This window comes from Microtus pennsylvanicus, chromosome 13 (assembly GCF_037038515.1).
Source record: "Microtus pennsylvanicus isolate mMicPen1 chromosome 13, mMicPen1.hap1, whole genome shotgun sequence".
NCBI classification, from domain to species: Eukaryota; Metazoa; Chordata; class Mammalia; order Rodentia; family Cricetidae; genus Microtus; species Microtus pennsylvanicus.
Genome location: NC_134591.1, coordinates 71,420,297 through 71,437,453, shown reverse-complemented (window position 1 = coordinate 71,437,453; position 17,157 = coordinate 71,420,297). Strand labels below are relative to the sequence as shown.

At 49.4% G+C, this 17,157-nt stretch overlaps 1 protein-coding gene across 1 annotated transcript in view; it reads left to right on the top strand.

The window, feature by feature from the left end:
- Window positions 1–17,157, top strand: part of Igsf21 (immunoglobin superfamily member 21) — a 219,534-nt gene that overhangs the window by 79,407 nt on the left and 122,970 nt on the right. Inside the window, exon 2 of the mRNA XM_075946054.1 lies at window positions 13,486–13,598. Coding sequence (XP_075802169.1) covers window positions 13,486–13,598 — 113 coding nt within the window. The remainder of the gene's footprint in view (window positions 1–13,485; window positions 13,599–17,157) is intronic.

The window sequence follows — 17,157 nt, the reverse complement described above, 5'->3', positions numbered from 1 at the left end:
TAATAATGGGGAGATGCACTTGACCTTGAGAAGGCCCATAGTCGACTGTGGGAGGCAGGGTGACTGGCTGGAAAGGATGTCACTGTGCTGTGCTTTGGGATCATGCAGTGGGAAGGCTCTTGACCCAGATTTAAGAGGCTCTGCCCAGGATGAAGATGAGGCATGAGTCAGGGAACTCTAGGGCAAATCGTGTCTTTGCCACGACCTGAAGGCATGGTAAAGTGTGAAGTGATTGAGATGGAAAAAATGTTTTCCCAGGCAGAATAAATGGCAGATACAGAGATCTGTTCACTGCTGGAAGCCTGTTGTGTTTAGGGAGGGCTAAATAACTCAAGGTGGCCGAGTCTCGGGATGAAAAAGGCAGAGGGGCTGCGGATGGGTGGAGGATGAGGCAGGTGCTTTAGCTGAGCCTTTCTGGGGCCATTGCTTCATCTCTAGATCAAGGACTTGGGTATGGAGCCCTGACAGTTTAAGAGCTGTTCCCAGCCATACAGATCATGAGGGCACATGCACACTCTGTGTGTGTGTGTGTGTGTGTGTGTGTGTGTGTGTGTGTGTGTGTGATTGGAAGGTGTCCTTCAACATCGTACTGGTGCAGCCACTACATGTCCATGTCACCCAGAAAGCTGGCCATGTCTGAGGATGGAGAGTCCCATGGAATATCCGGTGGCATTCCGGCAGGCTTCTGTGGAGATGCCAAGTGAGCCACTCCGAGTTCCTAAAAGGGAGTATCAGTCTGGTGTAAACCAGGCAGGGAGAGCATAGTGCTGAACCAACCGCGATATTCATGACTGGACCCATTTAGCTGAGCTCAGAGAAGGAAACCCCACAGGAGGAAGGAGAACAGGGTAGAGGCGGAGGCTTGGGAGGACTCCTGGGGGGGTTTCAGGATAGCGAATGCAGGATGTGAGACTGATTGAGTTGGAGGGGCTGGGAGAGGGGAGCTCATCAGGGGCCCAGTTGGCCTTGACAGATTCTGAACTTGATCCTGAATTGGAAGGCAATGGGGCGGGGAAATTGAATGATATTAAGCAGAAACAGGGCATCAGTATTTGCATTTTAGAGCTATCTGAAGCACCAGGGGTGGAGGTAAGTGAGATTAGCAAATCTGCAGGTTACAGAACAGAAATCTGCATTGCAGGATCCGGAGGAATGATGTTCCCAAACAGAGGTAGAATGGGGCAGAGAGCGCATGAGAGGCAGTTTTGATCCAGCCCTCCCGATACTAATGAATGGGTAGCTTTCTGTTCTGGGTGGCTCTCTTTTCTTTTGCAGTCAGAGACGGTGGTTGGGGGCACTTGTGAGTCCACCCGGAAGGGCATATTTCACAGAACCCCATGTACCTGTCCGTAAGGTGTGCTTGCAGTAGTTGGCTCCCTGTAATAGTATTTATTACGACAGTAATTACGCAGCACAGGGACCCAGGGAGGCTGTCGGTGGCTCTGCAATATAATATTTATCTTCATGAGATAGGGGTGACCTCATTTCCTCATGAGTGGTAATACATGGAGTTCTCTCACTGCCATGTGGAGATAAATCCCAGACCTCATCAGGGGAAGGGGCATCGGGAATTGATGTGTCCCTGATTCCCATGGTCCATGCCCCACCAGCCTTGAATCCAGCAGGTGGAAGCGCAACAACCCCCAGTCCACATGTCCTCTTACTTTGAGTCACAGTATACTCCATGCTGGCTCCCCGAAGAATAGATCATCTCTGAACCATCTGCGTCATTCAGCAGATGACCCAGAACAGAGTGGATAGAGTCCCTGCCCACCAAGATCCCTTCATCTGCTGGCAGACACAGTCCCTGTCCTGAGGTGGAGGAACAGACAGCTCAGGCTGCGTTTCTTTCTCTGCTGACTTGCTTGGAGTCAAAGAGTGATGGTTTAGGTGACTGGCACTCATAAGACCAAAGTCATTGGTCTAGAAATGGCTTCATGGGATTCTGCGGCAGCAATGAGCAGAAGCAGACTGCTGCTGTTTAGATGCATGTCCCACAGGCTTGTATGTTGGATGTGAGTATCCCACGGGCTCACTTACTGAATGTGAGTGTCCCACAGGCTCATGTGTTGGATGTGAGTGTCCCCATCGGCTCATGTTTGGATGTGAGTGTCTCCACAGGATACTGGCACCAGCTGGTGGTGCTGTTTAGGAAGGTTGTGGAAGGGAGGTGGAGTCTGACTGGAGGAAGTAAATTTCTAAGGACAAGTATTGGAGTTGATAGCTCAGTCTCACTTCCTGCTTTCTGCTTCCTGAATTTAGTGGTTTAAGAATGTCCTCCCATAGGCTTCTTTGGTCCTCAGTTGGTGGCCTTGTTGGGAGAGATTTAGGAGGTGTGGCCTTGCTGAGGGAAGCATGTCACTTGGGATGGCTTTTGAGAGTTTAAGGCTGGAGCCAATTCCAGTTTGTTCTCTCTGCTTCATGCTTGTGGTTCAAGATGTGAGCTCTCAGTGTCCTGCTCCAGCACCATGCCTGCCATTTGCTGCCATGCTTCCTGGCCATGATGAACTCTTATCCTCTGGACCCTAAACCCAAATACACTCATTTGTCTAAAAGTTGTCCTGGTGTTTCATCACAGCATCAGAAAAGGACTGATACACTAACTGTGGATACATTGTATCACAGCATAGAAAAGGACTAATACACTAATGTGGATACATTGTATCATAGCATCAGAAAAGGGCTAATATACTAATGTGGATACATTGTATCACAGCATCAGAAAAGGGCTAATATACTAATGTGGATACATTGTATCATAGCATCAGAAAAGGGCTAATATACTAATGTGGATACATTGTATCATAGCATCAGAAAAGGGCTAATATACTAATGTGGATACACTGTATCACAGCATCAGAAAAGGGCTAATATACTAATGTGGATACATTGTATCATAGCATCAGAAAAGGGCTAATATACTAATGTGGATACACTGTATCACAGCATCAGAAAAGGGCTAATATACTAATGTGGATACACTGTATCACAGCATAGAAAAGGGCTAATATACTAATGTGGATACATTGTATCATAGCATCAGAAAAGGGCTAATATACTAATGTGGATACATTGTATCATAGCATCAGAAAAGGGCTAATATACTAATGTGGATACACTGTATCACAGCATCAGAAAAGGGCTAATATACTAATGTGGATACACTGTATCATAGCATCAGAAAAGGGCTAATATACTAATGTGGATACATTGTATCATAGCATCAGAAAAGGGCTAATATACTAATGTGGATACACTGTATCATAGCATCAGAAAAGGGCTAATATACTAATGTGGATACACTGTATCACAGCATAGAAAAGGACTAATATACTAATGTGGATACACTGTATCACAGCATAGAAAAGGGCTAATATACTAATGTGGATACACTGTATCACAGCATAGAAAAGGGCTAATATACTAATGTGGATACACTGTATCACAGCATAGAAAAGGGCTAATATACTAATGTGGATACACTGTATCACAGCATCAGGAAAGGACTGATACACTAACTGTAGATACATTGTATCACAGAATCAGAAAAGGGCTAATATACTAATGTGGATACATTGTATCATAGCATCAGAAAAGGGCTAATATACTAATGTGGATACACTGTATCACAGCATCAGGAAAGGACTAATATACTAATGTGGATACACTGTATCACAGCATCAGAAAAGAACTGATACACTAACTGTAGATACATTGTATCACAGAATCAGAAAAGGGCTAATATACTAATGTGGATACACTGTATCACAGCATCAGAAAAGGGCTAATACACCAATATGGATACACTGTATCACAGCATCAGAAAAGAACTGATACACTAACTGTAGATACACTGTATCACAGCATCAGGAAAGGGCTAATACAGTAACCATAGATACACTGTATCTCAGCATCAGAAAAGGGTTAATATACTAATGTGGATACACTATAACCACCTGCCTGGAGTTCCAGTGCCCATGCCTGCCCTGCCATGATGGGGTACACCCTCACACTGTGAATTTAAAGAAACCCTCCCTAAAGTTGCTTTGGGCAAGCATTTGGTCATAATGATGAGAAAGTTGCTGATTGTGGGTACTGATTTTTAAAAATGCTGAGACAAGTGATTTGGGAGTTTAAAACAAGCATTTTCTTTTAAAACACTAAGCAAAGAAACAAAGAACCAAATGAAAACTATAAAGATTTTTTGTTTTAGACGTGTATGTGTGTGTGCACATGCGTGCATGTGCACACAAGCAGACATGTGTATTTGTGCACACACACATGAGTGCAGGTGTTCCTGGAGACCAGAAAAGGTCATCGGACCCCATGGAACTGGAGTTCAGGTGGTTGTAAGCTGCTTAGCATGGGTGCTGGGAATGAAATTGAGATCCTCTACAAAAACAGTGTGTACTCTTAAATGCTCAGAGAACTTTCTCCAGCTCCCAAGTAAAAACCCTAGACTCCCTTCCTCAAAGAAATATAGTATAAGAGATCCTGGAGATGGAGAGAATAGAGATGACAAGGAGAGACCAGTGAGCTTGAAGACATCAGAAGAGATGATGTTAGGAATGAGGGAGAAGAGCTGAAGATAGCCATGGGAGTGACGGTGATGCTAACATGATGAGCAAGTAAATGGAGACAGGCATGGATGTATGTTTTGGAGAAACGGATAAGAGTCAAGCGTTAGAGAATGACAGGATGAGATTCCATACACAATGATGTCAATGGAAAGACCTCTCTAAAGAGAAGGTGCATGCATGGCTGAAAACTGAGGCACGGGGCTGTGTGTGGAAGGTCACATGACTCTGGCAAGTGGAGGTGTCATGGGCAAAGACCCTGAGGTGGGAGCATGCTGAGTGGGCTCAAACATCAGCGGTGCTTCTTGTGAGTAAGGGGCACAGAACAAGCGGAGGGTGAGGGGGTTAAAGCTGGAGTAGTAGGCAGGTGCAGAGTTGGTGCCAGGGGACCAACAGGTGCTATAGTAGAGTAGTCAGTGGGTTGTGGTGCCAGATCCAGGAAGGTGGCAATGGAGGGATGAGGCTGTTGGATTCTGTATGTCTTATCCAGGCCTTGCTGTCTCATTGGATAAGAGAAAGGCAGTGTGCTAGGAATAAGTAGGTGCTTGAGAAACAGGGGAAGTACCCCATTACTTGGAACCTTGTCCTTTGGGGGCGTAGAAGGCATCCAAGCCATGTGTTAAGTCATGCTGTGTCTTCTGTTGCCAGGGGTAGGCACAGGGGATGACTGCATCTCTCTGGGCAGAGGCTCCTGGCATGGGCACGAGATAGCGTGTGGAGTGAGGAGCTCAGTAGCAAGAGCTACCTGGAGAAGCTGGACTATGGCTGAGATCAAGGTAGCTGGGAGCTACAGGGTAGCATTAGGGACCCCAAGGTAGCGTCACCTGTCACCCTGTGTCTGCTGACCTGTCATACCCCTCAAGCAGTCACCACCGCTCCCTGACCCCAGGCTGTCATGCTGAAAGTTTTTCCTGGGATGCTGTAAGTGAGTCCCACTGCCTGTTCCCTAGCTTCTTCTCTGCCCTGCACTTCCTGCTGACCCTATAGCCATGTTGTGCAGCATCCTGAAGAGGAGAGACTGTTGGATGGGCACTTACCATGCAGGGCTGATCTCCGTGGAAAGGAGTCCTCAGTCTGCAGCCATGAGAAGTCCCTGTATGCTCAGCTGTCACAGACCTGGCCCAGAAGACATGATCAGAGGCAGGTTGGAGGACACTTGAGGACAGCAGCAGTCCTGACTTATAGGGGCAAGGTGCTTCTGGTGGGGCCCCTAGGACCTTTGTCCTCATTCACTATGGAACAGTCAAAGAGAAAGACTCTTTTGTTCTTGTGAGATCTCCAAGTATGGGTGATGGAAGACAGAAACGACTCCATGGTCAGTTTGTGTTGTTTGAGATGGGGCCTGGTTTAACCCAGGCTGGCCTTGAACTCACCAAGTACTACAGATGACCTTGAACTTCAGATCCTCCTTTTCCCTCCACCAAGCATGAGCCAGCATGCCTGACTTGTAGAAAGTGAGCTTGTAGTAATTTATCCGGGGTCACTCACTCATGGACCAGGTGAAGCTGTAGCTGGGATAAGCAACTCGACAGTTTTCAAAAGTCTCTTCAGGTTTCTCCTGCAAAGCCCCTTATCCTCGGTCCTGCACCAACCAGGACAGACAAGGATCAAGCTAAAGTTGGCCTTGCTTGGCTCCCTTGCTGACTCATCCCATGTGAAGTCAGGTTTAAACCAAGTCTGGTCACAGCCTTGAGCCTGGCACTCAAGAGAGTGACTCCACAATGCCTCTAGGCTTCCAAGGAGGTTATAGTCATATCATCTCCTACTGAGGTGGGGGGGAGGTGTATCTTTTGGGTTTTGTATTTTTTTTTTTTTTGAGACAGGATATCTCTCCATAGTCCTTGTGTAGATCAGGCTGGCCTTGAACTCACAGAGATACACCTGCTTCTTTTCTCCCAAGTACTGGCAATAAAGGTATGCACTACTACCAGCAGCACTAAATGTATCTTCACCTATTCTGTCTATGTCACTGTCAGGGGAAAGCAATGGCTGTGTTCAGTAAAGAACTACTTAGTTAGGATGCAGGCAGCTCTGCTCCCAGTCCACCTGATGCTGTGCTTAGCGGGACTCAGGCATTGGGGTTGATTGACAGGGAATTTAATGCTCACCATCACAGATTCCATCTACCACTGGTGTCTGAGTAATTGGTGGAAACACTTGTCAGACCAGTGATGTGGGGTGTGTGGGAAGAAAGGTGGCTATGTGCTCCAGCCAGGCCTCTGCATCCAGACCAGATCAGGCTGAGCTGGCATCTGAGGAAGAATTCTGCAGAGCAGAAAGGCTCTAAAAATCCCTGGTTTGGCGGATGAGGAAACCTGGAGTCAGTGGGCACATGCCCGAGGTCCCCAGAGCTGGTCCAGCAGCAAAGCTAGGACCAGATACAGATCCCTGCACTCTCCTCTCTGTCCTCGATGCCCTGGGCTGGCAGATGAGTCCAGGTCCCTACCCCACCTGCTCAGCTGCCTCTGCCCCACCCCATCCAGCCCAGGTCAGGATGGGGGTTCAGCGAGGCCCATAGATGCAGATCTCAAGGCATGAATGACCATTTGAGCCCCACTGCATCATCTTCTTTTACACTATTGCCCAGATGTTTGCCTCTGTCTTTCCTTCCTGGGATTCACCAAGAGGGATAAGAGGTCAGAGCTCAGAGGCCAGAAGGGTTGATTTCACTTTCCACACGGGTGGTCACTGGGGAGAGTGAGGCTCACACCCGTCTTTGCTCTTTTGAACTCAGTGGACCTTTATCCTTATCCCATGGGAGGAAACAGTCCCACAGAGGTCCCATGTCCTGCCAGGCCACTGTGGAGTGGTAAGAAATGATGCTTGGCCTGGCCCTGCACTAGCTGTGTGCCAGTCTGAGGTCGGCTTCCAACGATGATCCCCTAGCAACCGAGGAACCTGCAAATTGGGGGGTGGATAGTCTTGGTGGACCTGGTTAAGTCCCGTGACTCTGCTCTAGGTGGTGGCAAAGGGTTGGGGGGGGTAGATATTGGCTTTAGAAAGTCAGTTAGACCTGGGTTCAAATTCTACCCTGCCATTGTCATCCACGTATCATGGAACAAAGTGCTTCCCAGTTCTGAAGAGCACAGCCTGTGTAGACAGAGGCATGCGCCACTAAGAAAACTGGGAAATCAGCCCTCATCTTTCTGTTGCAGTGCCCTGGGGATGACCAGAAAGAGAGGCAGGCAGACAGTCACACGCTAGTGCAGTTTTGTTGTGGCTACCTACAATGTTCATATTGCTGACCCAGCTAATGGTAACAGGAGAACCAAGATGCTGGGCAAATTCGAAAGAGTTCTGCATAGGGGGTCTGCCTTCCTTAGAGTGTAAAGTCCAACACCCTCAGCACCCAGTGTACCTGGACTTGAGGAGACACAGCACCGATAAGCCACTGGCCCTTATGATACCGGACCAGAAGAAGGCATGTCTGTAGTGATATTTTGTTTGTGTTTTAACAAATAAAGCTTGCCTGAAGATCAGAGTGCAAAGCTAAGCCACGAGAGACCAGAGAGCGGTGGCACACACCTTTAATCACAGGACTTGTGAGACAGAGGCAGAGGGATCTTTGTTAGTTCAAGGCCACCCTGGGCTACACAAGATCGAATCTGTCTAAAAGAGAAAGCTCACACAAAGGTGATCCCAGCACTTGGGATCCCATGCCTTTAATCCCAGCACTAGGGAGGTGCAGACAGTAATGATATGGCTGGGTGGAGAGAGGAATAGAAGGAGGGAAGAGACAAGAGCTCAGTGCAATCTGAGGACAGGATCGCCCCTTTGGTCTGAGCATCAGTAGAGGTAAAAGAACTCTCTAGTGACTGGTCGCTATGCCTCTCTGACCTTCAGCATTAACCCCTATATCTGGCTCTGGGTTTTTATTATTAATACCAATTAGATTTGTGCTACGCATGTCCCTTACCTTCTGCCTCTCACTTGCCATAGTCTACTCTATTCTACCCTAGCTTCACTGAAGCTCTGCCGGAGACTCGCTCCAGTGTGTAAGCTGTTTGCTAGGATTTCCTACCATGGGCCAAGCCTGGAGTCCACCCACACACCTCTGCTGTGCTTCTGCCCTGTCTCACATGCTCTCCCCGAGATACCTACTTGGCTCACATGTTCCATTATTTCAGCCTTCTCGAGAGAAGCTTGCTGGGAAGTCCTGTTCTGAAGGGCTCTCCCCCATTCCTCTCCTTGGCATTGCCCTGATAGATCCTTCCTCCCCACACATATCACTTTCTGATGGCTTTCCATTGATAATCAATGATGGCTTTGTCTGCTAGAACATCAGCCCCGTGACGGAGGGAGATGCTGCTGTCAGCGGGCCAGCCTGTCTTAGTTTCTCATCCTGCTGCTCTGTGTGAGAAAAAGAGCTTAAGGGAAAAGGATTTTACTTATTCCAGCTTCCTGTCCATCCGAGTGGGGAGGTCGAGGCAGCAGGAGCTTGTAGCAGCTGGTCACATTGATCTCTCGTCAGAAGAAAACAAGGAATGCATGCATGCTAGCACTTAGCTAGATTTTTCTGCTCTTCTACAGCCCAGAATCCCCTGCCTAGGGAATGGTACCACCCACAGTGGGTGGGTCTTACCACTTCAATTAACATAATTAAGATTATCCCCACCGACACACCCAGAAACCATCTCCCAGGTGACTCTAGATTCGGTCAAGTTAACAATCACTTCCAACTGTCACAAACCCCATAGCCATCCCATCGAGGAGAAACAGGTGTCGTTATTTACTTGGCCATTCATTTCTCAGATGTAGCTGGAGTCAGAGCTCCATCTCTAGAGACTCCCAGTCATCCATGAGAGCCACGTGCCAGTGTGTCCTTCTAATACAGCACCTCCCCTGTCGCAGTTGTATGTCGCACCCAGGCAAGAGGCTGGTCTCTGTCGTACCCGGGGATCCCCGTGGCTTCTGACAGCATTTGCTGGTGTTGCTCACACTTCAACCCCACCTCCAGATGTGCAACCACGCTCATTCCACCCCCACCCACAACCTTTCTCCTGTCTCAGCAACAAACGGTGGTCCTCCCTGGCCAACTGCCCATGCTCTATATCCACTCACTCATGCAAGGTCTGTTCCCTTATTTGACCACTGACTCATTCCTGAGACTGGTCACCAGGGTCCAACTATCAAAACACTAAGGTCCAGCAACCAGAATTCATTATTTGGCTACACTGGCTACCCTGTCCAATCAGGGCTTACCAACTCATTCTAACACAGACTTCCCCTCTTTGCTCCTTAAAAACAAGTTTTGCTCCGGCAAAAACACCTGTTGTCTGTCTTTGTCTGATCCAGAGGCAGCCCCAACCCCATCCCCTTGCTTGTCCCTCCTGGGTAATTAATCTCCTCCGTGCTGAGACCTTGGTGTCTAGGTCCCCCCTGTCCTGACTCCAAGGGGCTGGCTCAGCCCTCCATGGACAGTACCTCTCTGTTCTTCTGTAAGGCGTTGGAGGGGGTACTCTTCTTGAGAATCGCCATGCTGGGTGTGTGTGGCACATTTAGCTAGTGCCTGGTACATGCCATATTTACCGTGTCACACAGGTTTGGCTTGCCCAAGAGCACCCCAGTTGCTTGCAGTCTTTTCGGCTGAAGGAGGCCTCCTTGTTGGCCACAGTTTGGGACCTGGATTACATACGCGGTGTCCAGCCTCCCTGTCCCCCTCAGAGCCTCCCTGACCCCACCTCTATGTGATCCTGAGTGGCAAGCATGTGTGATGGTTTTTTTTTCTTCTCTTCTCTGTATGTTTCAGAGGACATGGGCCCATCTGTACTGCTCTGTTTCTCAGATTCTGGCCCACTTCTTGTTCAGGCCACACGGGAACAACCGTGTTGTAAGACAACTCAGAGATCGGCCTTGCAGTGGTATGGTGGCTATTTCCTTGGACCCCATGGCCTCAGGGACTCTCCGTGAACCTGACTTCAGCTTACATTAGCGAGAGTCCCAGAGTGAGCCCCTGCCTTCAACCCCCCGCTCTGGAGTTGTAGCCAAGCAGGTCCGATTTGACTCCCACTTCCACATTGATCTCTGAGGTCCGCTCTTGTTTTTGCCTCTCCGAGTGTTGGAACCATTAAGCTACATGCAGGGGTCAGGCCCCTGGGGCTTGATCCGCTCAGGTCGCCTGCACAATTGAAATCCCAGCCCATCCTGGCTGCTTTTCTCATTAAGGCGATTGGACTGGATTGATCTAGTCAATCAATAGGCAGACATCAGCAGTGGGAAGCCCATCAAACGAGCCTGAGCGGTCAGGCCCCAGAATGAAGTCCCGACCAAGCTGAAGTGAGCACGCGGCCCTCTGAGTTGGAGGTGGGGAGGCAGAGGCATGTGCTGGAGGTCTCACGGAGGACTGCGTGGGGGTGTCGAGGCAGCAGTACTCCCAAGATGTGGCTACTGAAGTGATTATAGATACCCAAAACTCCTCCCCAAACAGTCAGCTTGTAGTGGGCTCCCCCAAGACCAAACATGGGACCTGCCCTCCCTTAAGTGTCTAGGCAGATGGAGTACAATTGCTGGGTGTTAAAGAGACCAGGGGTGGTGTCTCAGGGCCTGTTCCTTGGAGTAAGCGGCTCTGAAGCCAGAACAGGGGTGGCTGAACCAGATCCCATCGTGCCTCAGGGACCTGTGCGGGGTCTCAGAAGGGGCCCCCCGGCAGAGTGGTTTGGAGACCCTGGGGTAAGTGTGGTCCCTCTTCTGTAGGCCCTAGAAACCCAATATCTCATGCAGGCTCATGTTTGATGCTCGGTCGGCAGTGGGTGGTGCTGTTTCGGGGAGTTTGTGGAATCTTCAGGAGATAGGGCCTGAGTGGAGGAAGTGGGTGACCGGAAGGGGAGCTCTTCAAGGTTACAGTCCCATCCCACTTCCAGCTGGAGCCCTCTGCTTCCTGGTCAGTGTCATGGGTCAAGGGACAGCTGTAACCTGTCACCTCAGTGGACCCCAGGTCCTCCTTCCTCCCCACCACTCTGCTTAGAGGGACTACACCCTCTCTCTCAGTCCAGGAGCCAAAAAGCGAACCTTTCCTCCCTCATGTCGCTTCCACCAGGTGTTTAGTCACAGTGACTAGAGCCCCAGGCAATCATCAGCCAGGCATGTCACTATTCCCAGCTTGTTGGACCCCAGCCTTTTCCTTTGGTCTCAGAAGGTCTTAAATGTTCATTTCTTATTTGTCTCAACAAAGGATTCCAGAAAGAAATTAAACCTTCAACAAGGTGGAGAGGTGGGGATGTTGCAGGTTCAAAGCCTGATTACAACTTCCCTAGGGGTGTCTAGCCCCCACTTATTCCCTGCCCTTTTTCTGCTTCTGTGTCTGACCAAATATCAAGTGAAACCTTTGGAAAACGCGTTAACTTAGCACCTCATGAGCTTCCCCCAACCAAAGAGCTCAAATGACTGCCAGAGGGCATCTGCCCCCCCCACACAGAGGTTCCCCTCTGCTGTAAGTCCCTCTGATGTCTCCACCAGAGTGTCTGGAAAGTGCCTTGACTCATGACTCTCCTTTATTCTGTTACTTTAAAAACTTCATGAAACTGCTTCTGTGTTGGAACATGGAATTTAGGGTAACCTAAATCTGTGTTCGCAGGCCATGGTCACCCATATTTGGCTTCAGATGAATTGTCTCTTGTCCCATTTGAAATCAGAGTTGTGGTTTTTGTGTCAACCTGTGTGTGTGTATGTATGTGTGTTTGTATGTGTAGTTTATGTGGGGATGTGTGTATGTAGTTTGTGTGTGGGTGTGGTTTGTGTGTGGGGGTGTGTATAGTTCGTGTGTGTGTATGTGTGTGTGTAGTTTGTGTGTGTGTGTGTGTGTATAGTTTGTGTGTGTGTGTAGTTTGTGTGGGGGCGTGTATGTGTGTGTATGTGTAGTTTGTGTGTGTGGGTGTGTGTAGTTTATGTGTGTGTGTAGTTTGTGTGTATGTGTGTGTGTGTGGTTTCTGTACATACGTGTGTGCTATGTTGTGTATGGAGGTCAGAGAACAGCTTTCAGGTGTCTGTTCTCTCTGTCAGTTGTGGCTTCTGGGGATTGGACTCGGGCTGTCAAGCTTGCCCAATGGGTGCTTTTACCTCTGAACCATCTGGCTGGCCCGCTGTGGATCTTGTGTATAGAAGGCTGACCTGTGGAGAAAATTCTTCAGTAAGAGGGATCTATGGGAGCCAAGGAAGTGACAGAAAGGACATGCCAGCAAGAGGGAGTGATCATGAGATCAACTCTGTCCCCCTTCCTGTAGTGACTGAGTGGTGACCTCTGCATGGGAGGCCCAGCCCTCCATTCAGCGGCTCTCCTCACTTTCCTGTTACAGGATAGCGGTCATCATCCCAACTATGTATTGTTAGGTTCTCGGTGTCTTACTCAAAGAACTGAAGAATTGCATATAAATACCAAAAATAGAAAGGGACTTTATTCAGAAATTTTCACTTGCGTGAAAGTGCAAGTCAAGAGAGCAGGGCTCTGAGTGAGTCATTCCCGAAGAAGGAGGCCCACCCCTTCTCCTTCTGAGGGTTCAGGAAAAGGAGGGAGCTGAGTGTTGGGGAGGGGTGAGGGGAGTTTTCTGTTTTGATTTACAGGCTTAGACTATGGCACCTTCATTCACATGAATGTCCTTTCCTATAATGCCTATGATTCTAATCATATGCACGGCCAGTCATGCATAAACATAGATGTAGCATAGGGTATTCCCTTCAAAGTTCATTCTAGCATAGGCTGCCTTTACTGCAAGCATCTAAAGACAGTCCAGGCTGGAAGGGCTGCATGTGTTTGGTTGCTGAAAGGGAGTTGCTAAGGGTTGTCAGGAGGGGAGTGGTCTGCCTACTAAACCCTTTGAAGCTTGGGGGTGTAGCTCGGTGTAGGCGGTGGTCCTGAGTTGCTAAGTTCCCCGTTATGCTTGCCTGTTTCATCCCTCTCCCCTTCCCTCCGCAGGCTACCTGACAGTGAACATTGAGCCCCTTCCTCCTGTGGTGGCTGGGGATGCAGTGACCCTGAAGTGCAACTTCAAGACAGACGGCCGCATGCGCGAGATCGTGTGGTACCGGGTAAGTGGCCATTCCCTATGCTGTCTCTATGAACTAGGACTGTGACAGAGTCGACAGGCAAGGTTGCATCCTCAGTTCTGGACATTCCTAAACTGCCCTTGGCTCTCTTTGTTTCTTTAATTTTCTCTGTGTATTTTGATAAGCACTCCATCAGTGCCCCAGAGAAGTTACTGAGAAGTGCAAGCCCCAGGGACGGCGTGTAGCTGGGGACAATACTCATCTGCTCCTCAGCAGAGTGCTTTGGTCATGTTTTCAGAGAGAGAGGACAGGAAAGCTTCCTTCTTTCGAGATGCCTTTCAGTCGAGCGGGGTGATGCACAGACAGCTCAGGAGGCTGAAGCAGGAGATTTGCTGGTTTTAGGGCAAGCCTGAGCTCATAGTGAGAGTCTGTCTTAAGCAACCAAAACGCACAGTACATGTCAGATATTTTCTGCCACTGCAACTTATTGCATGAGACCCAGCCTGGTGCCTGGCACTAGCTACCTACACCTGAGGAAGGAAGTGGCTCAAGATGTACAGAAGTCACCCAGGTACCCAGGTGTAGCATGATTAATAAAAACCCAGAGACAGATATTGAGATTCAACTTGAGAGTCAGAAAAGCAAAACAGCCAGCAACTGGCTCTTACCTCTGCCTCAGTCTGAAACGGCGATCCTGCCTCCAGAAATCCTCAGAATGAGACTGTGTCTGAGAGCTGTCTCCTCCTGGTTTATAATCCTCTCCAGGGCTGGGATTAAAGGTGTGCACCACCACCTCCCTGTTTCTATGGCAAGCTAGTGTGACTACTGGGATTAAAGGTGTGTGCCACCACTGCCTGGTCTGTAAGGCTGATCGGTGGGGCTCTTTTACTCTCTGACCTTCAGGCAAGCTTTATTTATTAAAATACAATGAAATATCACTACACCCAGGTGCCAATGGTGACGGTGAGAAGAACAGCTTTGGGTCTTGGTGGAATGAATCTCTGTGGGTCTGAATGGGGTATCCCAACCTGGTATCTCCTAAAGGAGCAGGAGCTGGGTTGGCAGGCTTGGAGGCTGGTCGGTGAGACCGTAACCAGAGATGCCCCGACGATTCCTTTCCTGGGATCTAAGCCTGGGCATCATTTCCTGGTTAAGGCCAAGACTGTAAATGTGTTCCTTTCTGCCAACCATAGAGTGTGAGTCACAGCTCCTCCATACTGTTTGGGGACAATGTGTGAGCGGAAGGGCACACCATATCCCCAAACCTGCTGTGCATGGAAGCCAGCAAGTTGAATTTTGTATGATTTTCCCCGTGTCCCAAAAATACCTTCTTCCCTTTTATCAAACAGTTAAAAAAAAAAAGTAAAAAACCATGCTTTGTTCGTGGGCCACATGGAAATAGAGTGTGGGTGAAGTGGACTCCCGCCTCAGTTAAAGATGCCTGATAGAAACTACTCTGCAAAGGGTGGGAATGTAGCTCAGTGGGTAAGTGCTTTCCTGGCACCTAGGGAGCCTTGGTTTAGAACCGCAACGCTGTGTAAAACCTGGTGCAATGCATACCTGTAGTCCCAGCACTGTGATGGGGAGGCAGGAGGACCAGATGTTCAGGAGCATCCTTGGCTACTCTGTCTGGCATTCACACATAGAGCTTGGAAACTTGGGGTGAGGGGTGAGAGGAAGAAGAAGTCCTGGGTACCTCAATGTCCCACCCAGGCTGCTCTCCGCCACCTCCCCCTATCATTTACGTGTCTTGCTCAGTGCCTTCCTTGCCGTCCATCTTGAATTTCTGAATGTCTACGGTTTATCGTTTGCTGATGAGTGTTGTTGACTCTGCCCACGCTCTTCTGAACCCAAGCCCGTCCCCATCTCAGCATCATAGCCCCTTCTGCTTGGAACCAGCTCCAAGGCACTTCCATCCGTGCCCTACAAGAGTGAGCTGCATACTTGGACCCATGGTCCCCAGTCCTCGGAGAGGGAGACCAACTGGCCCAGACCCGCAAGAGCCTAGCCTTGTGTGTATTGTCTTCTGTAGAGTCACAGGCTATGGGGGTTGCTTGACTGTCACAGACGGTAAACACCAAGGACCCAAGAGAGAATAGCCCCAGCTGCTGGCTGACACTGAGGTCACATCTCATCCGCCTTTACCCCGGGGTAGAATCAGAGAGGAGAGAATAAAGGCATTATGGACCAATAGGAATGGTCTCTGGTAGGCGGGGTAGAGTTGGGGCTTGGAAGAGTCCAGGGGCCCCATAGCCTTCCATGTCCTTCCCCAGCAGTCGGCATGCTAGCGGAGATGACAGTTTTCCAGCAGAGACAACTTCCAGAGGAGAGACAACACAGGCCAGGCTGGGCCTAAGCACAGAAGTGTCCCTGTGACTCCATAAACTTGAGGCATAGTATAACTTGAGTCTCCAGGCTGGATGGAGGCTTCCACCTTACTTCTGCCCAGCCCAGCCTACTCCCTGCATTGACTGATTGACTGCTTAAAGAATTGGTTATATTTCCAGTGGGTGTCAGGCCCCATGTATGGGGCTATGGTAGAGTGTACTAATTTATCTTATTTCATTTCACATCCTTTGACTGAAGTTTCTCTGGCATGGGAGGATGCAGATGTATGCAAATCATATGCAAATTACCCACTGGAGCCAAATGCCAGGGGCCCTTTTAATTCTGGAGCTGGACAGGGTGGTGGCTCAGCTGTCTGGTTGCTCTCCTGGGGACCAGAAGAGCCCACATGCTCTGCCTCTGATGGGGAGGATGGAGGCTGGGGCAGAAGGAAATTCCAGGAAAGATGCTCCGTGTTGCCAGCTTTTTCTCCCCTTCGAGTGCTGCCGTTCTGGCCTTCTTCTTTTCTCACAGAGACAGCTGAAGAGAGAGAGAGAGAGATAAGAACTGACCTACCTAGGTGGAGGCTCCAGGCCCTGGGGCTGGGCTGGGTTTCCAGGGGGCATGAGAGAGGCAGCAAAGAAAGTCCCAGTCTCCTTCTCCAATGAACATCCCCCCCGACAGGACCAGCCCCCTTAGCCTGCCTCCATCTTGCCCCCACTCCAGAAGCCTAGCTACAAACAGCAAACTGCCTAGTGCCTTTTGTTTCCAGGCCCCTGTGACTTCCCTCCTCCTGCCTCCCCCAACTCCTGAATGAGTTTACAGAGCCTGGCTTAGAAAGCTATGAATAGATCCCACAGGCCCAGCCAGGCCCAGGCCTCCAATCCCTTCAGAAGGGAAAAGCAGGGGCATTGTGATGAGCCATCACTGCCCTGCTCGCTCAGCCCAATGGAACTGAGCAGTCCAGTAAGTATGTTAAGTCTTGCCGCTCTGCTGGGCTCTAGAAAAGCATCTGCGCAATAGATCATCAGTTTCCCCAAGGCATAGAAGCCTGAGTGAGTAGCTCAGTGGTAGAGCACTTGCCTAGCATGTGCAAGGTTCTGGGTTCAATACCTAGCACCACACAGACACATGCACATGCACATGAGTGCATGGGCACACACACACACACACAGAGAGAGAGAGAGAGAGAGAGAGAGAGAGAGAGAGAGAGAGAGAGAGAGAGAGAGAGAGAGAGACTTTCCAAAGCATAGAGGATAGATTAGATTGATTCTTT